This window comes from Dendroctonus ponderosae, unplaced genomic scaffold (genome assembly GCF_020466585.1).
Source record: "Dendroctonus ponderosae isolate FM_Combo_2020 unplaced genomic scaffold, Dpon_F_20191213v2 Dpon_F_20191213_1, whole genome shotgun sequence".
NCBI classification, from domain to species: Eukaryota; Metazoa; Arthropoda; class Insecta; order Coleoptera; family Curculionidae; genus Dendroctonus; species Dendroctonus ponderosae.
This window is the reverse complement of record NW_026017110.1, coordinates 56,890,092-56,915,629: the sequence shown is the minus strand read 5'-3', so window position 1 is coordinate 56,915,629 and position 25,538 is coordinate 56,890,092. Positions and strand designations below refer to the sequence as shown.

The 25,538-nt window shown below is 34.6% G+C and overlaps 1 protein-coding gene across 2 annotated transcripts in view; it reads left to right on the top strand.

Moving 5' to 3' along the window:
• LOC109537940 (serine-rich adhesin for platelets) overlaps nucleotides 1-25,538 on the top strand; it is a 32,805-nt gene that overhangs the window by 4,075 nt on the left and 3,192 nt on the right. Inside the window, exons 1-10 of one of the 2 annotated variants that reach the window (XM_019904929.2) lie at nucleotides 8,055-8,152; nucleotides 8,463-8,543; nucleotides 17,836-18,033; nucleotides 18,561-18,706; nucleotides 20,531-20,675; nucleotides 20,731-22,539; nucleotides 22,599-22,805; nucleotides 23,503-24,147; nucleotides 24,208-24,368; nucleotides 24,429-24,610. In XM_019904929.2, coding sequence (XP_019760488.2) covers nucleotides 8,502-8,543; nucleotides 17,836-18,033; nucleotides 18,561-18,706; nucleotides 20,531-20,675; nucleotides 20,731-22,539; nucleotides 22,599-22,805; nucleotides 23,503-24,147; nucleotides 24,208-24,368; nucleotides 24,429-24,610 — 3,535 coding nt within the window. In that variant the 5' untranslated portion in view covers nucleotides 8,055-8,152; nucleotides 8,463-8,501. Of the gene's footprint in view, nucleotides 1-8,054; nucleotides 8,153-8,462; nucleotides 8,544-17,835; nucleotides 18,034-18,560; nucleotides 18,707-20,530; nucleotides 20,676-20,730; nucleotides 22,540-22,598; nucleotides 22,806-23,502; nucleotides 24,148-24,207; nucleotides 24,369-24,428; nucleotides 24,611-25,538 lie in introns of those variants that run through there. The other variant, XM_019904928.2, reaches the window with a different exon arrangement.

The following is a 25,538-nucleotide window of genomic DNA, read 5'->3' as shown; positions in this document are numbered from 1 at the left end:
AGTTTTTTTAAACATGCTTTTTCTTCTTACCCTGTACAGAGAAATGCAATTCGAATTACGTAATTATGGAAATAACTGTCGGTTGCAAGCAAAAAATCTTACGAGCACTGTAGACCGAGTTAATATTCAAGTCTTAAAATAAATTTATTGTTCCGTTAAGGCCACCGAAATTATTTTTTTAATTGAGCCCGATAAATGTCCTTTACAGTTAAATTGTTGCGATCATTCTCTTGGATATTTTAAAAACAATTTTTAACCTTCGGCTTACATCTGTTTACTGCATTGGCAAATCGATCATCAGAACAAAGATTAAGTTAAAAAATGTACAGTGGGTATGAGCAAAACTGTCTTTGTATATTTGAGGAATAGATATAATTTGTCTACATTTGATCAAAATATATTATAAAGCCGCGTTCAGACGAACGAACGGAACCTCGAGTTGTGACGTGTTCGCACAGATTGTAGTTTGGACAGTTCCAGTTTTCCGCCAAAACGGATTTTATTTATAGCCTTAGGGGTTTCAGCGAGTAAACGGCAAGGCTGGAGTCCCATACAACCCCCAACCCAATAAATTACCGAACTTCGTTTTAAAATGTCTGGTTTTCCTTCCAAACGTGTAACATCAAAATGTGTTCTAGTTAAATACAGTAGTTCTACAACGAAGCGGCTTCTTAAGCCGCGTACACACGTGCAACAGAATACAGTAACGTAACACCGTGGCGTATCAAGTTTGGACGGCAGTCTGGAACAGCAATGGGCTGAAAAATGTGGCCTGATCCGAAAAAAACGGTATGCGTTTCGGCTTGATCATATGAACGTGGCTTTATATAAGTACCCCATTGTTTTAAAATATTTGTTTTGAGTTATTGCCATTTCTTGCGGAAAAAGTTATGGTGCTGGACAAGTCGTTCCTAGATGCAAGAGTTTTTCCAAGAAAATCGATAGTATTGGCAAGTACCGTGTTTTATATATTATATTTATTTATATTCGATATTCAATCGGGAATTGGTTTTCAAATTAAGTACTACCTATGCAGATTGGATCAGGCGTTCTGGTTTCAATAGCAGACTTTCTTTCGAACAGTATTTAATAACGGGAAATGTATTCTCAAAACACATCAAATATAGGATGTGTTATTATAGATTATAGATTGTAATAAATTAAGAGATATATTTTATGTTAAGTTTGGAAAGTGACCCAAAGCTGTAAGAACTTAATAAGTTTCATAGAAATTCTGATAAATCCAATGCAATATGCTATATCATAAACAACCTGTATATCTATATTACGCACACTTTTAAACTACATATTAGGTACGGTATACTTTTTACGAAGGTTGCAGTGGCATTGAGAGGTGCCTGATGTTCCAAAAAAGGGCAATTAGAACGATACTAGAAAGTTTGACGAAAATATTTATGTAAAGATAAATGTTCAGATGTTAATATTTTGTCTGCTTGCCTGTCTTTTGTACTATAAAGGACGGAAATTTGAAGCATTGATGGAAAGATCTCGCATTTACAATAAAATCAAACCAGCTATTATTAGAATCAGATTGTCAAAAACCATTATACATTGTAAGATTTCCAAAAGATTTAAGAGGTTATAAAAAACTTCAAGACTGTACTGTGTGTCCTAGAAAAATTGATTATCCTTTAGGGGTAATCGGAATATGCACCTGTGGTCTCATCACCGACCATGACGGATGGGAAGTTAAAATCAGGAAATCGGGTTTATTTACTTTCAAGTTCGAAAGCTACTACCACTATACATCAATACATTGTTCGCTTTTTCCAGTCTTTATCATAAATAGCATGAAATACTATATCAAAACTCTTCTGATTTACGTTATCACATTTTATTGTTCTTCAAGTCTACTTGAGACGTAGACAATACAAACTATTTTTAATAAATACTACAAGCTGACTGGACTTGATTCAATTTGAATTTTAATTCAATTTAAATAAATTATTTTAAGTAATTTTAGTTAAGCAATTTTGAAAAGTGGGTCCTATTATGGATATGATGATGTTGCAGTTTACATAATTAATCAATAATTAAATTAATGCAGAATCTGATTTTATAAAGTTATACTTGTATGAAGTGTGTAATTCTGATTGAAAGGGTTGCATTGACATATAAGAACTTCTATACCATTGCTTTAGAAACTCGACTGAACAACTCGATTGAAACTTTGCCAGTTATATTTGTTGATTTACGTATAAAGCAACATATACTTATTTACGTAATTTTAATGCGAAATATTAGGTCCGAATGATAAACATGATTTCGTTTTTTTGCGAATAAATCTGATATTGATGAAGATTATTTGTTCTCTATTCTTCCAGCAAACGACGTAAATCGTCAGTGGCGATTGAGAGAATTGATGTCAAGCAGTCAAGCATTTCTTCTTTAGAATAAATAGGTCTTTTCGACTAAAACTAGTGGAAAACATCATTTTTTCATTAGACCTGACCTTTGTCTTTGCTATTATTGGTTAAAGTATTGTGGAAAGGAGATTCTTGCAAAATTGATCTATACGAATTAGCATCATGTAGAGATTTACCAGGAGTAAGAAATTCAGCTAATTTCCATATTGCCCGTACATATTTCAGCCTAATTGGAACGTGTATAGTTATTAGCATCGCATTTGTGGTTAGTTGTGTCAATATTTCTCCTGTAATTAGACGAGTCTTGAAAAATTCTGCTTAGGGTTGAAATCGGAATATTTCCGGAACAAAGTGTCTTGCGAATATTATAAATTAGCTATAAGGAAAATCTCCATTAAACAGAAAAAAATCATTAAACAAAATAATTATAGAAACAGGGCATTTAAAATAGACACAACGTTTGATAATTGTGGCAGAGTTCAATGGGATAGTCGGACTATTTTTGTGACTGAAAACTTCCACAAAACACGTAAAAATAAAGAAAATGGAGCCCATTTTAATAAATCAAAATAATTGTGTCGGCTTATGTTCACTTAATTTAATCCGTATATGATTATCTATGCTAAAATCTGAAGGAGGCCAAAAAACATACGCTTAACTTATCATTCTTTCATGAAAATTTCTTAATTACCTTAATTCTTGAAGTCTTGATTTTAAAACATTGAAATCGAAGTGAAACAATTTGTAAAAAGCGAAGAATTCAGAGATAATATTTTAATTAACAGATTTGCTATTAGAACGTCAAGGTAACTTTTATTTCTTTACTAATTAGAATTTTCTCTTCCGGAGAATACCGGCTAGGTGACTTAATTTGGAATGGTGTTTCTTGATTACGTTGATAAAGAATGCGATTTTATTGAGAAATAGGAGCAGTATTCATCAGCTCGTAATAAAAGGCGTTAGAAAAATTATCTTGTTTCTGTCTTTTTTGAAACGCACAAATTTTTCAGGTGAAATGCCCAACGAAAAGCTTTTTTAAAATAATGTTTTTTTTCCCGTCATAGAGGATTTGAATGCTGCTAATGAACTCAGCTTTTAGTCTAAACAACAGGAAAAGTTTATTTTCATACTACTTCTGGATAAATTCATTATTATTCACTATTTTGCATCTTCAGTGTTGAGAGTAGTAAACAGTAGCTATCTGTTTCTCACCAACAATAAACGGATTGAACATCTCGTTTGCCAGGACTTAAAGAACTGCTCATAACACCTTTATTGAATAACAATTCACCACGATTACTTATTTTTTCTTGTTTGTAGCGTTTACATTTACTGTCTATAATTCTCTAATGATTTATATCGGCTTTTATAACATCCTTAAAAAATCCTCGAAAATAAAACTGGAGACTTTATTAAGGTCTGCCTCTTTGTGTCTTTTATCACCTTTGTGCACATAACTGCGTAAATCTCCGTGCTTCGATTACTTTGGGAGGCTGGAATTGCCAATTGAATTATCATAAAATAATAATATATATTCATAAATATATAAATAAACCGGTGATAAAGCCATATGATAAAATAAGGGTGATCTTCTCCTTATTTAAAACAAAAACTTGTCTTTATATAAATATATATATTCAGTCGAATGAATGAAGAGTTTTTTTAACATTAAGTGAAGAAACCTATGTCACACCAATTAGTATGGTTGCAAAGGAATGAGGGAAATCATTGGTTTCACGAAACAATAGGTTTAGAATATGAATTAAACGGTGAAAAGTTTGGGAAACATTTTACATTCATCGCATGATAGTTACAGCAATTAACCATAACAAAACATTTTTTTTATGCACAACGAAACTTTCCATTTCTCAACATGCATAAAATGTATTTTAAATTACTACTTACGTACTTTCTTGTGTATGTAAACGCCGCCTATTTCACGATGTTATTGCATAAAAAAGTGGATGTTTATAAATATTATGTATTAAGTATTAGTGTTTTGATTTTAATCTGATTGTCATTGAATTTTGCGGCGGTAATTCACTTTTAAAAAATTGCCAAAAGACAGCTTGTGATAGCATAAAAATCAACATCTCGGAATCAATACTGTGCTATTATGACAACGGCGTGATTTAAAAATCGTACTTAGTTTAGTAACTCATTTAACAAAATATTAAATTTGAAAAGGATTAAGTATGAAAGATAATAATATAGAAAGTCGCTTGAATGTATGGAAACGGTGGATTATTTCCCAAACTAAGAGAGCTAGAACAAAATGATTAATACGAAAATTGAAAGGTTTTTTTTCTAGTCTATTTACATGAAGAAAACATAAAGGCACAGTTCCCTTTTTTAACACCCTGTATGTTAGTCAATAATAATTTCTACTCCAAGTTCTAAACAAAAATTGTATAACACCTAACATGCTTAACTTTAACAGTTTTGAAGATATCGAGTTGTTGAAATTGTTTTTACTGTAATTCGCTAAATTATTAGGTTTAGTGTTTTACATTTTACACAAACAGGAATGGTGAAAGAAAAATAAACATAATTTATAAACAGGATAATTTTATTGATTCCTAATTAAATTGAAATTATATTTTAAAAAGTGATCAAGGAGCGCGCCGTTGACCCCTTGACAGTAATGAAGTTGTTTAACTATTTGTAATGAATTTAGAAGTATATTCCGCGGAATACCGGCAATTTCGTGACTTATTCTATCTTGCAACTCTTCAATATTTTGAGGCCTATTTCTGTATACGGCATTTTTAATATGATATGATAGAAAAAAAGTCAAGTGGGGACTCCCCTGCGACCAATCCATTTCATCCATCAGGAAATGTTTCATGGGCATAGATTCGTACTTCGTGTCTAAAATGCCATATCCCATATTCATGCATATTTCAATACGCTCAGTTTCACTTAACCGTGCCATTTTAAAGCTCAAATAATTCACATAAAACGAATTTTTAACATTTCGAAAAATGACGAATGACATTTGATTTAATAATTTGGCGAATTACACCAAAACAGAATTTTGAAAACTCGATATCTCCAAAATAGTTAAAATAAAACATGTATGTAATGTATTTAATTAATACGATTTTTATTTAAAACTTGGAGAATAATTCAATTATTGAATAAAATACGGGGTGTTCCATTAGGAAAAGGTAACATTGCGTTGCTGTGACTTTTGGACTGCTCCTCTATACTAAATTTTTTCTTTATGTAAATAGACTGGAAATAACCTTACAATTTTGGTATTAATTTTATTCTAGGTATCTTAGTTTTGGAAATAATTCACCGTTTCCATGCATAAAAGCGACCCTGTATATCTTTTATCATCAATAAATACACTATTGATCTAATCGGTCTTTCTGTCCCTGAATACATAGTACATATATATAAGTACATATATTTGATCTAAAAACGAAAATACGAATAGAAAACGTTCTTCAGTTAAAGTGTAGTGACGAATAAAAGGTCCCAATATTCGTGAGCCAAAAATTCAGCACCACGGTCATATTAAAGCCAAATCGATGTTCATGACTGGATATTTTTTTCCGTGGGTGGTTTTGTGCCCAATAATGGGTGTTACGCCTATTGAGAATTCCGTTGGTAGTGACCATGATTTCGTCTTACTAAATAATTTTCAATGTGCAATTTTCATCGATCGAAAAGTCGCAAAATATCTTTCTAATTTCATGTTCAGTTTAAAGTCCTTGGTAAATTTTAAATTTATAAGGCTTAAAGCTATTTCTCTTTATAATGAATAGAGCGGTAGTTATTTGGTAATGTGACTTTCAATTTCCCTTGTTGACATTTCAAGTTTTTCAACAACTGCTTGAAAAACGTTATATTATTTTTTTTAATTGGAAGGTTTTTTCTGGTTTTACTGAGTTTTGCAAATGACCCATACTTACTCCTTTAAGTACAAAGCTAGACGACTGAAGATTGACCTGTTAGTTTCAGGATATTTGTTGTTGTTCATGTTTTCGGCAGCTAACACTATTCTTTTGCGATTCATTTGTAAAATTGTTTCCGGGCATAATGAAAAATGTGTATTAAATAAGTTCACTTTTGTTTTCGGTTACTAAGAAAAACGGACATAATTTATGAAAAACTATTTTTTGGCGCAAGGACCGTAACAAATCATAAACGTTTTCTTCTAAATATCTCAAAATTTCCAAGAAATACTTGTTACAAACGCCATGTATATGATCCCCTGGTTATGCAACTTTTTCCTAATTTGACTGACTTCGTTACGAAGATCCCCATGCAGTGGTTCTGTATCTTGGACACCCTGTATAATGTACAGAATTATGATCTGGGTTCCTAGAATGTATATGCTCGAGCTCATAATTCCCAATGCTCTGATTGTTATATAAAAAACGGGTCCTTATTCTTATCAAAATCTTATTGCAGAATGTATTAACTAAAACTATTTTATTTTTATACTTAGTTTTGTAAGGAATAAAAGCAACGCAACTATTACCAATTATACCAAAAATGCCCATTAAATGAAACGACTTTCTAATCATACTTTAGATTTTTTCAATTACGTAAACTGCTATTTTGGCAATTTTAGAAGGTTGATGCAGAGAAAACACCTTTTTAGCCGTTTCCTTTTACTTTAATTAAGTTTGAAAATGTTAAAATGTCAATCTAGTTTATAATTCCACTGGTTTAATGTTATTAAAAAAAAAAACAGTTTATCTCAGACGATGTTCTCGGCCGAATGTCTAGTAAGTATTTCGCAGAATATTGTTTCACGCCACTGCTTAAAAAAGTAATTTGTTATATCTTTTTACAGTGATTTTCAGGGAGTATTGTGGAGCACCTTGGTGTGTTCCGTTAAGATTTAGTTGATATTTGATTTTAGAAAACTTGCTCTAGTCAGGTCCTGTTCAAAGTTGCGATTTGGGTTTCCCGGGACAACAGAAATAGAGTTAATGTCCATTTGGATAAAAAAATAACACTTCAGTCTTACATAATATAATTAAATGTGTTCCTTATTTCCACTTTTGCTGAACGTATTAAGACTTCTTTCATAAGTAGATAAAATGTCGGATAAAACCATAAAATTGCGAGCTGCGGTGCTCACATTTCACGTAACTGATACTAGCAAATCCAGTTCCGTTATAATACAATGTGAAAGATATCACCTGCAAAAGAGAATTGCAATTACAACAATTTCATTGAATAGCTATAGGAACAACTTTCTATTAGTTAATCTTTAACCGCAAACAAATCCGTAGAAAATTGCCAGCAACATTCAATAAATCATTAGGAATAAATATTTATTCTACAGGAAAATGTATACGTTTAGTTATACAACAATTTAACAATTTTCTCTTATATAGTATGTATGCATTCTCGTTTTAATGTAGGCTGAATACTTTCAAGGGTAATTATTATTATGAATGACTACTTGTTACAGGTTGAAAATAATTGCACTGGTATTATTCATTTCGATTTCGCTATTTTGCAAGTAATAATGGTTCTTCTGGCATTTACTGCAAACATTGAGAAGCCGGTGTAATTGTTATATCTATTCTAGATATAATGTCTTAACAGTTTATATATAACCGTACTGATCGGCATTTTTTAATGAGTGTAGTCTAAATATAATACAACACGTAAAAGTCAAAACACTGTTCGCTCATCATCCGCTTTTATAGTTGGTTCAATATGGGATACGTTATTTGGGGTATTTTATTTTCTCTAAAACATTTAACAGCTTAAGAATATTCTTGAAACTGTTGGTAAGTAGAACACTTTATCACGTTTTCAATTCACATAGCATCAGCCAATATTAACTATCAAACAAAAGACTATTGCGGCATGGGAATTTAGTTTTCTCTTTGTATTATACTTTACTCTAACCATCGTTATTAGAATATTTACAGTTATAATATTAAAATAATTATGTTTAGAAATATGTGGACTAAGGGTAAACAGTGAAAAAATGTATATTGTTGCGGATTAAACAGTTTGCTTTCTGCTCGCATCGGTGTAATAATCAAACATAACTATATATTGTTTAACCAATTTATGGTTTTATTTTGGTTGCAGAAATCCAAATAGGAAGCATGATCGTTTGAAGCAGTAAATATGGAGAACGAAGACCTTGAAAGGGAAAGTTTGGAACGACGGGTATGCATTATTATCATATTTTATGTAATAGTTTTTTGGTGTTTATTATTATTCAAACTAATTATTATACGAACATGCAAATATGACAAGAATATCAAATAGACTGAGACAGTTGCATACCGAATGGGAAAACAACCCCACAACTGGACGATTATACAACCCCAATTAAACTTTTATATGAATATTACGCATGCATCTAGTAATAAACCAAGTGTGTTTAGATTAGTATATGTCAGTTTGAGTTGGATAAGTTTCATAATTTCACCTAAAAGTATGCGAAAATATCGCATGGCGTTGCAACAGATAAAAAGCTAAGATAAATTATAATTTCTCAATGCAGAAAGTTTGAAATGATCTAAATATTATTAATTGTGTTATAAAAAAGTTCGGAGAGACTGCTAGTGTTGCTGTTCGTGGTAAACGTTCAGGACGACCCCGTATTATTTCCGGAAAGAGAACGTTGTGTTCTTATAAAGATCCGCAGATCCAATAGGAAAAGCATCCTACGAGAAATTCAATCTCTGTGCAGTTAGGAAGCGACTTTAAATGTATCGTGTGAATGCAACAGATTATGGCTGCATGAAATCTGGTTACAGTTTTTATAAAGAAGATTATTATTTGATGGGGTTCAATATAAAATAATAATTTTTTTATCTGCTTTTGCTTTAGGCAATGGAAAAGCCTCGATTTAAAGCTATCCAAAAGCAAAAACGTTTGAATTGTGGCAAATCTAACATATTTTGGACAACGGAAATATGGAGTAACGTTATTCTTGGTGAGGAATCAAAATTTGACGAATGCGTATGCGTGATTTTAGGGAAAAAAAATGATTTCAACAAAATCAGACGCCTTTCATAAAGCGTACAGGCAAATTTCTCCAAGAGGTTATATGTATGTACAACTGTAAATGCAGAAAAGTACCAACAAATTTTATCAAGAAGTTTAGTTTCAACTATGGAATAATATTTTGGAATCAAAAATTGCATATTTCAACAGGATGGTGCACTTTTTCATACAGCTAAAACTACCAAAAAGTGGTTTGGAGATCATGGTTTCAAAGTTTTATAGTGGCTCTCAAGCAGTCGGGACTTGAATGTGATAGAAAATTTCTGGTATCGAAAGAAGAAATCATTGCATAACAATCCCCAGCGAACAATTCCGGAATTAAAGGCAAAAACAGCTAAAATTTGGAATTCGCTCACCCCAGAATATTGCCAGAATCTAGTGGATTCAAAGACAAGAAGGATAAAGGCCGGTGTCAAAGCTGAAAGTTGTTACTTCTAATTAGTCGAATTAAAGTGCGTCCGATTATTTATTTGCCAGTGAGTTTGTTGCATTTTTACTGATTCGATACAGAGAAAATGCAGAATAAAAAAAAATGTTTTTTATGGTCAGTCTTAAGTAATTAATAAGTGTGAATATAATTTATATTTGGAGATACTCTAATAGAGTTGTTCACTTATATTTTTCTATAGTCTCACTTTCTGTTCTATTCTGCTATGCTCTGTATATTTTACATTAGTAGCGATGGGCTACAAGTACGCGACAAGCTGCATCTTCGACCGGCTATCTTTTCTACCCTTGTTACAATATACAAGGATCTCGGTTTTTTTTCCATTCGGAATATTGATGGCACATATTGCTATTTCTGTCTCTTCAGTAGGTCATGGTACTAATAGTAATGTTTTCATTTCAGGAAGTCACAGTAAAGTGGTTGTCTGATTCTGCAGGCTCCGTCCATAACCACTTATAATGAACTTCGTTCAAATCTCGTTTACTTCGACTAAGTAAAATTCTCATTTGACGTATTTTGCCAACTTTCTCACTTCCGAGTTTCACTAAGCGCAAAGTGATTTGATTGACTAAACGCTGATTGAGTATATCTAATCAACACCATTCTACTAGTGATCCTACTAAATCACAATTCACAGTTCGATCGTTGCAATTCGTTTCATTCGTGCTTGAATTTCATTTATTTGGGCCTACACCCTGAGAAAGGTTATTCGGCCAAAAATTAGCTTGCATAATTTTGAAAAATTGAAATGCCACAGCCGATGCAACTTGACCCAGTTCAGCTCAACAATAAACAAATTCGTTAGATAATAGTAGAATGAATGGAGGACCGAATCTCCTGAACTTCAGGCTTGGTCTCGGCATTTTAGCCTTGGGACTTTGTCTTAAGTGCTTCTCTCGTTTATTTCCTGACAAGTAGGTATGACCCATATTAACAACAGCGAAAATAGCACTCTTGGCAAAGGCCCTTCTTGTTCACCACCCACTGCAGGTCGATCCAATTGATTTTTGCCCATGCTATGGTACTATTTTTAACATAAAATTCAAACGCATGGGATTGTATCGTCTCACTTTTCCTTGATGAGGTTGGGACAATGCGAATCTAACCGTAGAACCGAGCCATACTTTCCCAAATGTGTTAATAATAAATAAATCAATAACCCCTGCACTGCGGTGGTTTATGTATTACCATCATTCTTCCATTACTATTACAAAATATCTTGGCAAGTCTTGCTATATATTCTATTCTTAGCCTACCGAAAATGCTTGATTCAACCAAGCACACAATTTATAGGTACATACCCGAATGCCTTTTTAAATATTGGTTGTTATGGAGTATTCGCAATAAAAACACAAGCTTGGAGGCAATATTTACAATTCCAGTATTTACTGGAATCAACTGTCACCTTTTTTCACTCTCCTCCACTGAATCTTTACACCCTTGATCCTTGACTCGTATGTGATTCTTAGTCTTTTAGTCTTATGTATGCCGGAAACTGCCGAATTTCGATAAAATGATGCTATCCATTTTTCGAGGTACATTAAATCTAATCAAAGGGGGCATCTAATCAAAGGGTTTGACAAATGTTTTAGTACCACGTTGAAGAGATACGTTGGAAAAATTTTAAATTCCCTTATTTTCATTATCTGTTGGGACTATTGTACTACCTGTGTGGAAGTGCCAATGCACACATAGTATAAATTATAGATTTTTACTAATGTAGTTGCAATTCTAATGTGAAACCTTGAAAGCAACTTACATTTATTTGTGATCACATAACAACATACGCAAAATCACCGACGACAATAAAACCTTGCAAGCCAGGAATGCTAAAACTGACTCACCTTTATTGTAATTTTGTTACTGTTTATTTATTGTTTGCTCATATTAACACGTTGTTAAGTGAGTACTGGGCTAGTAGATCACCATGATGCAACTCTGAAACGATTTTATGTTCTGGTAGAACCGGGTCGGTGTTTTTGCAAACACTCGAATAAGTATATGAAATTTAAAATTTGGTAAAACGCCATTTAAAACGTCGTGCCACTTGACCGTCATTCCCGTTTAAGATTTTAAGGGTGACATCTACCCCTCTTAGTGGGTGTCTTACCGATTTTTCAGATTTTTAACGACAAGAAAGATATTACGGGTGGGAAATTTTCAAACTGACACCCCGTATGTTCTCTATATGTTTCTCTGTAATTGTTTCCATTTGTTGCTGCAGCCTTGATGTCTGCAGCTTTTTCGGAACACCTTTGTGTTGTGATAGCTATCGATGTTTCCGTGGTTCCGCCTAATTATATCTAGGTCATTTAAATTTCGCTCAATTTTGTTCAGCTCGACTATACAGGTTCTGTTACTTATAGTTTACGTTGGATTGTTAGTTCATTATTTCGAATGGTTCCTTGTCCATAAATGTGGCATGTGCATAATCCGTTAACTCCCACTTTGCATGTGATGAGTCACCATGTAATAAAAAACAAATAAATACCGTAGTTCATCTGTGTTAGTGGGCGTTTCTAAAATAATTAGTTACATTCTGGAAGCACAGCAAAATTGTAAATTATGAATAAAATGTTCAAATATGCATCCCCGAATCAAGACATATTTCTCCATGTGTAGCTTGTCTTGGTGTATAGTTGTACTCTAATAACAAGATTCGGTGCTGTAGCCAGTAGCTTAGCAGTTTTGCAAATGACAGTTGATATAGTAATGTGACATATGTTTTGCAACCAGAATCTATCACACCGATTACACCTAAATACTCTTATCTATGCACCTCTCAACGCAATGGTAACATGTTAAGATTCGACCTTTAATTTTGAGTGTGGACAAATCATCTCAACCAAACGAACAAAGCTCATAAAAATTATTGGAACAGTTTTTATGGGCTGGTTATGGGAATAAATTCCGGTTATAAAATAAAACACCTAGTTTAAACAGTAGTCAGTTGATAATACTGGAAAATACTGTTGCGCTTAATTTGGAGCCATACGATTACGATCCACCAAATTTCTAAATGAATATTTTATGAACACGTATTAATTTTATGTTCATCATACGAAAGAAATGTGAATTTGTCAGTGGATTACTTACGAATTTCGAAAAGCTAACTTAATTTGACATCCAAATATTCATTAAAATCAACAAATTGCCTAACCTGTCCGCATTATCTAAACTGCCTGTAACGCAATATCCGAAGTATTCCATCCTTCCTTGACTTCTTAATTGCTAAAGGACTTTTGCCCATTTACCTTAATATATAAAACACAGTATTCTTTTGTATCACTTGATATTCGTTCGAAAAATTTAATTTTTGTAACTATCGGAAGAGACTAGACGTACTGACACGTATTTCAGATCATATTCATACTGTCGAGACTCTCGATAGTACTAAACGGTCTGGCAAGGAATATACAATTTACGCAGTAAGATTTAGCCTAAAAAGTTTCGAATAGGCATCGGTGTGACCATCTTTTAGACGCGAAAAACCAAATCAAGAAGCATTGGTAACGATTTCGACAACATTTCTTTAGTGGTTGTCCGATTTGGACCTAGAGATTGCATAGTGATGTTTCGCCATGCTTCTCTCCTTTGTCTTCTACAGTACGCATCACATGAGCCGCCGACATTTGTGTGAAATATTTTATTTGGTCTATATGTATACCTCACTGGTGATCTCCCTCTGGACCTTTTGCCATCAACCTTCCCCTGTATCGTCAGCTTTTACATACTGTTCTTCCGTATTACATGACCGAAAAGTCGCAAGCATACGTCGCTGGATTGTTGGTAGTAATCTCTAGTCGCGTATTCTCAAGTCGCGTTAGTGTAGTACGCTGTCCAAGGTATTGTCAGCATTCTTCTCTAGTTTGTTTGTTGTTATTGTTCTTCGACATGCTGCATTTAGGATCCAGGTTTCCAAGCCATATTCTGCTATAAGGAACACGAGAGATTTCCCAAGTTTTATCTTAGTTTCCTTGAAGATACGGTGGTCTTTCCTAATTTAGCTCGCCTTTTCAGGGTCTACTTCACCATCCCAAGTCATCTTTTATTTGTTGTCTTCGCTCCCAAATAGATGACCTCTTTTTCAACTTTTACGTCATGGATTTTCTGCAAGAGTAGTAGAGGAACCGTTCCTGACCGGTCTATAATCATCAAGCGGCATTTCGATCTATTCAGTCGCAGTCCGCATTCCAGGCTTATTTACTCGATTCCTTGTAGGAGTTCGTACATTTCTAGTGCATTTTTAGTATTGCAATAGTGTCATCTGCATATCGAAGGTTCGACATCTTTTTCCCGCCAATAGATTCTCCACCCTTCCAGTTCTCCAGCGCCATTCATTTTCAATTCTCCATAAATATTGAAGAGTATAGGACATATAATACATCCCTGCCTTACGCCTTTTCCTACTCTTAAGTTCTCTGAGTATTTCTTTTTATATTTTTTTTGTGCTAGATTGCAGTCATATAGCTGTTTAATAAGGTAGATTAGTAGGTCGGGAACTCCCATTTCTTTTAAGTCTAGCCATCGTTTCTTCCAATGCACCGTGTCCCACATCTAGAATTTACTCTTTTGTTGCTCGACCTGGTACTGCTGGGGGTATATTGGGAAGGATGTAGCTTTTGGACCTTTCTTGTGTGATATAGATGTAGAGAAACACTTTGCTTGCGTGATTTATCAACGCAATGGTTCTGCATTCGTCTTTTGGACCTTTTTTGTGTAGTGGAATATATACAGATTTCGTCCATTCTTCTGGAAATTTTCCAGTTTTCCGTACTTTTTGGCAGTACCATTGTCTCCAGTGCATTTTAATTTCCTCTACAATATTGTCTGAGCCTGGCGATTTTCGCCAGCGATAAAGCGATAAGTTTTCGTGTAGATCAGTATCTTCAAAGGCCATAAGATCCTCGCAATTCCAGCTGTCGTAGTCACTCTAGCACCGGTTGATCTTTACCATCTTTAATTGGAAGGTACTGGGCGTGGAAGGTGTTTGGAAGCATCTTCATGTTTTTAAATTAATCACGTGATTGGTTTTCGTTTGCATGTTTTTCAATATCCTCACATATTAAAGCAATATACGCATCTAACCTAAACCGTCTGATTATGCTTTTGCTAAGTTCTCTACCTATATGTGTCCTAGTCTGCGTTTTCCTTAGGTCCTTTGCTTTCTTTTTAAATTGTTTCGTTCAGGGATCATTTCCCAAGTGCTTTACGATATCCATGGTTTCCTAAGTTGGTTTTTGTCAGGATTTATAGATTCGGCGGCGAGTTCGGTCATGTCGGTAAAAGGTGAAATACGTGAGATTCAAACTATACTCCCGACTTCATTTCAATACGTATGTGGACTATGCTGTAGAAAAGAATTTCATGGCCCGCAGAAAGTTAGACTCCCTTCTTTCGCCAAATTCAATTCACTTTGCCAATAGTAGTCACCGTCCACTTTTTTTAATTATCCAATTCGTCAATTTATTGTGTAAACTATGTTTAAATGAACTTAAATATATCATAGGTATTAATTTACACTGAATTATTTCATGGTAATGAATGTTATTCCCTGTCTTAAACTTACTAGTCCATGAATTACTAGTTGCGTTGGGCTATTAAAACGTATTTATATTAATTAACAGAAAATCTAGTGAACAATTATATTTTTGCGAAATAGACTGCACTTCTTGCCAATGTGTCCATTTTGCAACAAGGCATAAATTAACTGACATGCAATCCTAATATATTGAACGAGTAATGTAATGGTCTATAATCTTGAGAGATTTGATTCACCTTTCAAACCGTAAATCCGTACAAATTGTTACGTATCATTTTCAGCACTTGAATGCGCAGATTACGTAGGTTTTCACGTAATTCGATCAACAAATTAACTACAATAGATTAGTAGCAATTACAAAATAAGTCTTCCACTTGCATAGAACATAGTGCTAATGTATTTCATGTCCTGTGAAGTAACAGTTTAAGCAAATTGCAACAGGCGTGAAGAAATTTTTTGATCTGATATATCTGATAGTACCGGATGCCACTGTAATTACAATACAAACACTGCACAACAACATTTTAAAACTTTTAAAAGAATGAGATATAATAAACTGATGAAGAGTTACGCGCCACGTGCTTGCTTCATATAATTTATAATTTGGCCAAGTTTTTAATTGAAAACATGGAAAAACAACGTTAGGTTCTATTCAATGTTGCAACTATAACATATAGAGTGATAATAATTTGTGTGAAGTGAATAATAGTTTGTTTTCACAAATTTTGTTATGGACTACAGCGATAACACAATCGTAGACACCGTGTTCGAGTTAACGCCATTTTGCACGCTTCCTTTATTATCTTTTCGATAATGTCTACATTCATTAATTTCTAAACGCTAATTGTATCGGGACTGTAAAATCGCTTTATTATAAATTCCACACTGAAGTTTTCTCGGAAATGTCTAATCCATTAGAGTAAAATGTGTGAATTCAAAGTGTCCCTCAATGGGCAAGCAATCGAAAATTTTCACATTTCACATTGTCTTTCAATGAACGTTCGAGAACGGGAAAAATCTTTCTGCTATAGAAAGCATTGTTTTAGATGATTTCATATGTAAAATGTGCCATAAGCACATATCCAGGACGGGTAAAATTGTAAACTGTGCTGTAAATTGAAAACGAGTGTATGTAATATTATTGAAATAGAATGTAAATAAAACGGGGTCAGTTTTTATGAATTTACGAAGTAACAAGAAAGCTTTATACTGCTGAAAAACGTATACAGCGCCTTTGCTAGTTTTACAGACATTGAATAGAAAAGGCAAAAAAGTTTCTAAATGTTATGTACAGGGTTATTGATTGAACTTTGGTCACCTCCTTTTTACTAACTACTATTTAATTTGAAATTCAAGTGGCGGACCAAACTTATTTTTTTTTATATAGAATGCCGCACTTTTTATTGCGTATTCGAACTATGCGCAAAATTCTAGGCTTATTCGATATAAATCTTCCTTATTGATTTTCAACTGTTCTTGTGTTAATAACCATTATTGATTGATCTTTGGCCACTCTGTTTTTACATCTAATTTAAAATTTAGAGAAAACCGTAATACAAAATTTGTAGATTTTAACGTTGATTTTATCTTAAAATAATACCAGTTAGTCCAGCGTGTGTATTATCTTAAAATAAACAACGTTAATATCTAAAACATTCGTGTTTAATATTTTTCTGTAAATTTCAAATTAAATGCAGGAACGGAGTAGCCAAACTTCGATCGATATTGGTTCTTAATTCAAAAACAGTTGAAGATCAATATAAAAGATTTAAATCGAAGAGGCCTAGAATTTTGCGCAAAGTTCGAATATTCAATAAAAAGTGCGGCATTCCATATAAAAAAAGAATAAGTTTGGTCCACTACTTGAATTTGAGACACCCTGTATAAATTGGTGTTATCTCAAAATAAACTAGACGTTAATATCTACAACTTTTGTATTTAGTATTTTTTTACAAATTTCCAATTAGCTGTAAAAACGGGGTGGCCAAAGTTCAACCAATATTGATCCGGTTTCTCGTCATTTTTAGTGCAGGAAAGTGAAAATGCTTGAAAGAGATGCTTTTGTTCGGAAATTTTTCAACATATAAACTCGATCATTACGAGTCTGTGTTGTATGATAGTGTTCCCCAGCGTTCCAATACGTATTATCAACACTTATACTTATTCTGTATATTTTATTAACAGAATAAGTCTGTTCCGGTGTGAATAACGTAATTTTGCAAATCTTGTTAGTTTTTATCCTTCACACTTAAGTGCCGATTGCCGAAAAACTGCAAGGAAGGTTCTTAAACATTTTTATCAAAATAAAGGCCCAGTTCATGGTTTATTTAGGATGGATTTTTGCTTAGAAAAGCTATGAGTTAAAAGAATATTACTTCATGTTTCTTATGCATTTTCTTTTATTTATTTATAATATTAAATCATTTATGATGCATTAATGATCATTTTTCTTTCAGAATTCCAATACTGAATATGTCCCAAGAAAATGCCGGATAACACGACCACCCCCGCCGAAACCAGCGACCAATCCCTTGCAATTTGTGAAACTCGCACCGCCACCCTTAGTTAAAAAAGCACAAGAACAGGTAAAAAAAGTCGAAGAGATTAAAAAGGAGAGAAAAGAAATCCGAGATGAAACCGAAGACTGGCAGCAGGTAAGGACAATTTTTTTAAGCTGAAACTAATGTTTCCTTTCGGGAAATACAAGTTAAGAATTGTTTATTTTATTGAGCAGTAAGGGGAATAATGATTACGCAATAACATAACGGATATGTAGCCGAACATTGTGTTTTGCACACAGTAATATAGAAAAGTAATTTTGACTTACTTGCGGATGGATTAGGTAGGGTAAAGAGAAGAGAATACCGCAAGCAAGTCCCAAAATATAGTTTTTATTAGAAGAGTACAAAATATACCGTCCCACTTCTGGGATGCCGCAGACTATAAAGTATCACACTTCACAGGTCTCACTGCTTTTGATTGGAAACAAAATTTGGGGTCAAAAAGTGTCTATTACTTCTTTACGTTTACTGGTGATTTTCTCCATTTCTGATATTGTCCGATGCAGATAAAAACACATTTTTGGTATCCAATTTGGTACGGTCAGTCCAAATAATAATTAGTTGAACTGCTGATTTTTTCCCTGTTAATTTTCGTTTTCTTATACTGTTTTTTTTTCTAGAACTTGGATAATTGGAAAAGTTGTCGAAGAAAAAGGCAAGAACATATAATAGAAAGGGTGGTTGAAGTGAAAAAATTGACTGAGCAAGAAGAATTGGAGAAAAGCAGAAGAAAGTGCAAGACTTTTAGTGAGATGTTGAAAGAAAGGTAAGGCAATATTTTATTTTTATTTACTTTATACTTTTTATTCATGTCGCATTAAAAATGTATATTATGCAGTAAAACCAAATGGTTTTATAAAGCCCGTAATATAATATATATTGATGTATTTGCGGTGATAAAATTTCGTGAACTTAATTTAACTAAATATCTGGCTTAATAACCCGATTTTAAAATACATCTAGTTTTGAAGATCTGAGCGAAACTTGCATGTTAATCTTGCCTGTACGTCCGATTTAAACTAGCGTCTAATTTACAGTGTGAATTCACTCCACCACTCCATAGTAGATAATCTCACCATGTAGTTTGTGCTATAAAATGCAACAACTTTATGTTCGTAACAACGTATTTGCTCTAACTACTGCAGAATCATTTTCCGGGAGACAAGGTTCGATTTTGAATGGGGAACGATGCGACTCAGTGAAGACTTCCACCCTCAGGTTGTCTCGTCTGTCGATTAGAGTATATGCAATATTTTCCCAGAGAGAGATTTACCGAGAAATTTCAGAAAACTTCAAGTGGTTCAACCAAGATGGAAGTCTTACGTTAACGGAAAATTGTCTTAATACAGAATAATTATGATATCCCCTTCACACTTAAAAAGTAGTTTGACACTACACGCTTCAATCTTGATAAACTTCCCTTAGCTCAAAGGATCTCATTTTTATCGAAAATGTTTTTGGTGCTCTTAGGTCGTCGGGAAATAAAATATATTTCTAACGTTCCACAAGCACGAGTGACTTACATCTTCAGACGTTTACGCGGAAGCTTACCTGGAAGCTGTACTATGGAAGTAGAGTGAAACAACCACATAACTAGCTTTCCTGGATGTCTTGGTGTCAAGACAGAAGATCGCTTAAAATGTTCTTTATACCATAAAGCGACTCACAAAATCCTATTAGGAAACTGACAAAGAAGTTGATGTGGACCAGCTCAGATTCAACAATCTGGTATCGAATGTAGACGACAATTTTGCAGAATTTTTTATTTATCCTTCTCTCAGAGCTGGTGTTTTGGCGCTCTGGGTTGTGTGGGACCCCGGCCTGGAGGCTTATCGTCTAAAGTCATTTTCTCGTCGCTGAGATCGCACTATTTCTATATATCCCATGAAATCCACAAGAATTTTGGACGAGGTTCATGCATGCATGAGTTTTATTGTGTTTGGGTTCTTGACCATAGCCGTAAGTTCTTCTTTACCACTGCACATTTTCGTTTCTAAAGCTTGCCTGCCCTCATGAGCCCAAGTTACGCGTTCTACGTCTGGATCTCGCGAGCGTCACAACCACGCTTTTCCATACCATAGTGATCCGCTTTGAGCATATGATTAGGAGAGTGACCCTCCTTACAAATTGGGAAGAAATGGTCCCTGATTGCAGCTTGTCAATCCCCTCAAGCAAGTATCTCTTAATCAGCTCTCCCTGTTAGGAAGTCCTTGATCCTAACGGGCTTGTGGGAACTCTTTAGCGAGACTAACCAGCAGCCCAGGAGAATTTTTGTTACTTTTCTCGCGTGTCCTGGGGACTAGTCAAGATACAAGTCGTTTTCAGTGGTGCCAGAATTGGACTTCTTTGATTTTAAATCGATCAAACGTCCCGCCATTATTAAAATCCTTTTCGCAGCAATTTTAAATTGTTTTACAAAATGTTTTCATATGTTTCACACATTATTACTGATTTTACCTGATATAAAATGTATCAGAAAAGTCCAATTTTAACAAATGGATGGAACTGAATTTCTCTTCTATTCTATTAATTGCCTTAAGTTCTTAATGACACAGCTGAACCATTTTGAGGTACGTTATTTCATTTACAGGAGTCACAAAGGAAGACCAAAAGTAACAATACCTGTCTACAATGATGATGATTCCAATAATTTTAGTGATTACGGAATTTGCAGTAGTAGTTCGAAGGCAAATAGCGTAAAAGATGACCATACTGATGATAGCTCCAGCCTCTTGGTATGTCCTACTTCAAGTTAAACACGGCACATTATCAATTTCTTTGGCTTTGTAGGACGAAAAAGATGATTATAATTTGCAGGAAAAACAGAAGAATCCCGGAATTTCAATTCAAAGTGAAGATGAAACCACCAAAAGCTACACCAAAAGTCAAGATAGAGAAGTATACGTTAATAGCAATGTGAATACGCGCTCGCCCAAAAATGTCACGGCTCCAGAAGTTCCCCCAAAAATGTCTCCAAAATCTTCAAAACCCAAATATGACAATAGTTTTGTCGAAGATACTTTCACCACTGACAATTCGAAACAATATACCTATGAAGGAGCGATTGAAGATTACAGATCTAGAATTCAAAAAAAGATTAAAGTAGATGAATATATTTTCAGCAAAAAAGAAGTGCTGAATAGATCCAAAGAATATTCTGAAGCTCAAAGTGTTCTTCCTAAAGGAGAAATTTCAAAGAGAAAAGGATTGTTTGAATCAAGTAAATCCATGGAAATCGGTCATATGGAATACACGAGTTGTAGAAGAGTATCCGAAGACTTTGTCAATGCAAGGAGTTTAAAAGATCGATTAAAAAGTTTAGAATCGGCCACAGACCAATCCCTAACTAAAATTGACAAAAGTGAATTTCAGGTGTCTGTAAAAGATCGGTTGGCTAGCTTTAACCGGCGAATTGAACCTGTAAATAAAGAATTGGAGAGATCAAAAATAAGCAGCTACTCGTTAGATAAATCTGTCAGTACTCCATCATTTCAAATTTACACAAAGCCTGAACGACTCTGGAAAGCAAGTGAGAGGAGTTCAAGTCCAGAAGCTGAAACATATTTAGACAAATTAGACATGTTCCATAACAACTTAAACAATTTAATGGGTTCGAAATCTGTCGATGATAATATTGGTGATTATTGCACTTCGAATGCTACTTATCCTCCTTCTACATCGTCTGTTGACTTAGCGGGGGTACTGTCAGACAGAGAAGACAGTGGCATACATACTGCCGATGTATCATGCTCAGTCAGTCAAGCTGATGAGCCTATAGATACGTACGCTGAAGCAATTTTTAACACTATTCCAAGTTGCATCGAGAAGTTGCAAAAAACCGAGGAACAAAGTTCAAATCCCGAAATTATTCGAGAATCCTTATTGCCAGCTACATTTGTGAACACTAATCAAGACAATATCGAGTCCAAGAGTGATTTTACAAGAGATGATATTATCGACTTCACCAAAGAGTTTTTGGATTCTCTAATTAAAGATGCGACGTTAGAAATCGCTAATCAAGATGTCGCCAAACACACAGAAAAAGCGTTAAAGAAGAGCAATTCAGATGAGAAACGCGACGTAAAAAGAAATGGAGACAGTGTCTCTGAGTCTACGTTGAATCAAGATATTGAATTTAGGTCTTTGTCTGACACCAACTTTTTACCGATAGATATTTTCACAGGAGACTTTCCACTAACATCTACTAAATTGCAACCACCCAACGTTAGACCACCTCCGCCTCCTCCTGTTGAAGATGGTAATGGAGAATCTACTCCAAAGCCTCTCCGACGACTAAACTCGACTAAAAGAATTAAAAAAGAGATCAACAGTAAAAGATCCAGCTTTTTAGGATTAGACCAAGAAAATGCCTTTGACAATGACCAGATTATTGAAAAATCACTAGATTACAACTCATACCAACCAAAAGAAACAAAGCAGGAAAAGTCGCTGTATAGAAAAATTTTAGATCATGAATCAAATACTGGTTCACTGAGCAAAGTTGAGAGCCAAGATTCAGGTTTGGATATTGATCGAGGGCGATTATCTAGTGACACTTGGTGCAGTAGTGTACCCAGCCATGACAGGCAGGATAGTGAAGTGAGATATAGCTAACTGATATTGTTGCATACTTTATAGAAATGCATTTTTATTTCCAGCACACAAACAGCATAACTTCGGAGGAAGACGAAATCACGAAGAAGGAACGGGAGATTATCGAAATGGTGGAAAAAGAAGAGAAATCTAAAAGCAAAGTCAACTACATTTCCAATTCTCAATTTAACCAAGCCAAATACACAAATAATATCCGGAGCTCTGAGCACACCTTAGGGAGCGAGAAATTCTGCAATCCATATTATCCGGAGGTATGTTTCTATTAATAAATTTCTAAATTAATCGAAAGTAAAATCTTATAAAATCAATAAGTAGATTTCTAATTGTTTTGCTGAAAGAAAATTTGTATAATTGTGCGGCTGAGTTCGTTGCTTTGAAATTTTAAATGTTAAACATTGCAAATTTCCATCAATATTGGTGTCTCTTAAATCTAGTTTTCTGCTTTAAAAAGTAAGGTCTGTATACTTATGACGAAATCCCTTAGTATTCAAATGTATGATGTAAATACTAATTTTGAGTTGATACAATTTTGTCTTGATATGGTTGAATAATGATTTGATATTAATAATCTCAGAAATTTTTTTTTATTTATTAGACAATCAATGAAGCGTACGCTTTAAATTGCAAAAAGCTACTGTTAATTTAGCTTCGATTGAATGTCTTAAGGCACATAAGCAATGGAGATTAGTGTTAAAAAAATGTAATTCATCTAAGATCTATATAATTCTGATTACACACAACTCACTAATTCAACAAAAGACTCTGGGCGAAAGTTTATAATCAAACTTGCTGATGCAAACGAGTAATAAAGGTTATTTAGGTAATAATGACTAGCTGCCTGTATGCATAGAATAAAGCATTGTCCCATTTTGCATTCTGTTGATAAATTAATGCTATTATGATTTAAGTAGCATCATTTCAATAATGCTCTGGATTTTGCTTCCCTAGGCATCACCACATTATATAGATGACCAAGACTCAGAAGTACTAAAAGTCGAACGGGAGTTACAGCAGCTAGAACAAGAAGAGTTGGAAAGGCAACGCGAAAATATTATATTTAGAGAAAGTCGTAATAGAGCGAGATTAGCCAACAGACATTCCCTGGAAAACATATGCGATGATATATATCCTCATTATTCTAAATCAGAGTACAGAAAGTCGCTTCCTGATTTATCCACCGAATTCCAGCAATCAGCTGGTAACGCTAGTTCGTCCTATTATGAAAATATTGAGCCCATTAAATGCATGCAATCCACACCTGATATCCAGCATGCATATCAATCGTCCGCCCCGGAACAAAGAGGTTTTGTCAGAAATAACCGTCTAGCCATGGATCATAGAAAATCAATGCCAGAATTAAAACATGACTCCAGAGGACTAGGATTTACGTCTCCTCCAACGTTCGACAGGCAACCTATTAAACCCAGCACTAAACCGTTGAGAACCATTCCGAATCCGAAGCCAAGGATTTTAGCGAAGCCTAACCTGAAACAACTAAGCGCTATACCGAAGAATCGTCATCCAGAAAATTGGGCTGGTTCAAAAGCAACACCACCAGGCGCCAAAAGTTACAGTCAGCATTGGGTTATCCAGGTAAATTTAATTTTTGTGGTCTATCGATGTATAATTTTCGAGATTCTAATGTACTTTTAGGAAGCGGAATTGCGAAGACTATCTGAACATCATCAAAAAGCGACTTCGCCCATTAGAAGCAGTCAACACGAAAAACCTCTTCCAGACTCTGTTATACAAACAATAACTCAAAGGGTTCAGAATCGTAGTGGATTGATTGATAGAGCACAACCCAGGAAGAGGTAATTAATATATTGCTATGTAAGTTCATTTTTTAATGTGAGATTGATTGTTACTTTTAGAATTGAGCCTGCTTTGAGTACGGATTACAATCCCTACCCCATCTACGTAAACCATCCCCAAGCCATGGGTCATGCAATGCCCTCAGGGTCGTTTTGTCCACAATCTACTGAGGACATTATTCAAGATACCATGTTGAGTGTCAGTGGCAAAAAAAAGTGTTCATATTGTAATACTGAACTAGGTAAGGCACTTTCAATTCCGGAATTTGAGTAAAGTAAATTTTTCTAGCAGCAATCTAACAACAGTTGAATTCAAGAGTTAGCCTAATCTAATAAAATATTCGAAAAAAGTTCAGATTCAGTATAAACGTGCACTGACTAAAGGCCGGGACACATGTATCCGATCCGGCTCCGATCAGAGCATCTTCCGTCGATGCCCAAACACTCGGATCGTTGCGGGATCGGAAAGGAGCCGTCGTTTTTTTGGCGCTGATAGTCATATACGGTAGTCACTCGCTAATCTAAAGGCTAGCAATATTGCAGCAGTAGTTTCAAAAAATGTTTAATTATTTTAGCGAATGTGACTTTTTGGCGAATGGCCATGGTGGCTTATTTTGGCTCTACCTCATGAATGAGAGCTTGCCTCACTTTTTCGTCATTTGTTAGACCACGGAACTAAATTCCATCAATGTTTTAAAATGTCCGTTGTCGCGTTTAGTCTTTTGGAAAAAAACCGCAGCGAAATGTGCAAAGAAGACACCTGTTTTAAAAAGGCAATACTGCTCTCTGGCCTGATCATGCAGTACCGAATATTTCCTCACTTCTTCAATGAGCTTCTCAGATTTAATTAAGCTAATTTTTTTCAATTGTGTTGAAACCAATCCCGCAATCAGATAACGAATAACCATCGGATAGGCACCATAATCGGAAGATGATCGGATACAAGAACGGAGACGGATCGGATGGGTAGCGGGAAGATGAGATCTACGGCGTCCGAAGTCTAAATTCCATTTATCTCTCAGATCTTGGTCCGAGTGAATGATCGGATAAATGTGTCCCGGCCTTTAATGTGAACCTTCCGTTGAGCTGTGTGTCAAAAAATAGACCCTCAGCCAGGGGCGGATCCAGCTTTAAAGTCAGGGGGGTTATGTAGAAAAAATACAGTCTTCT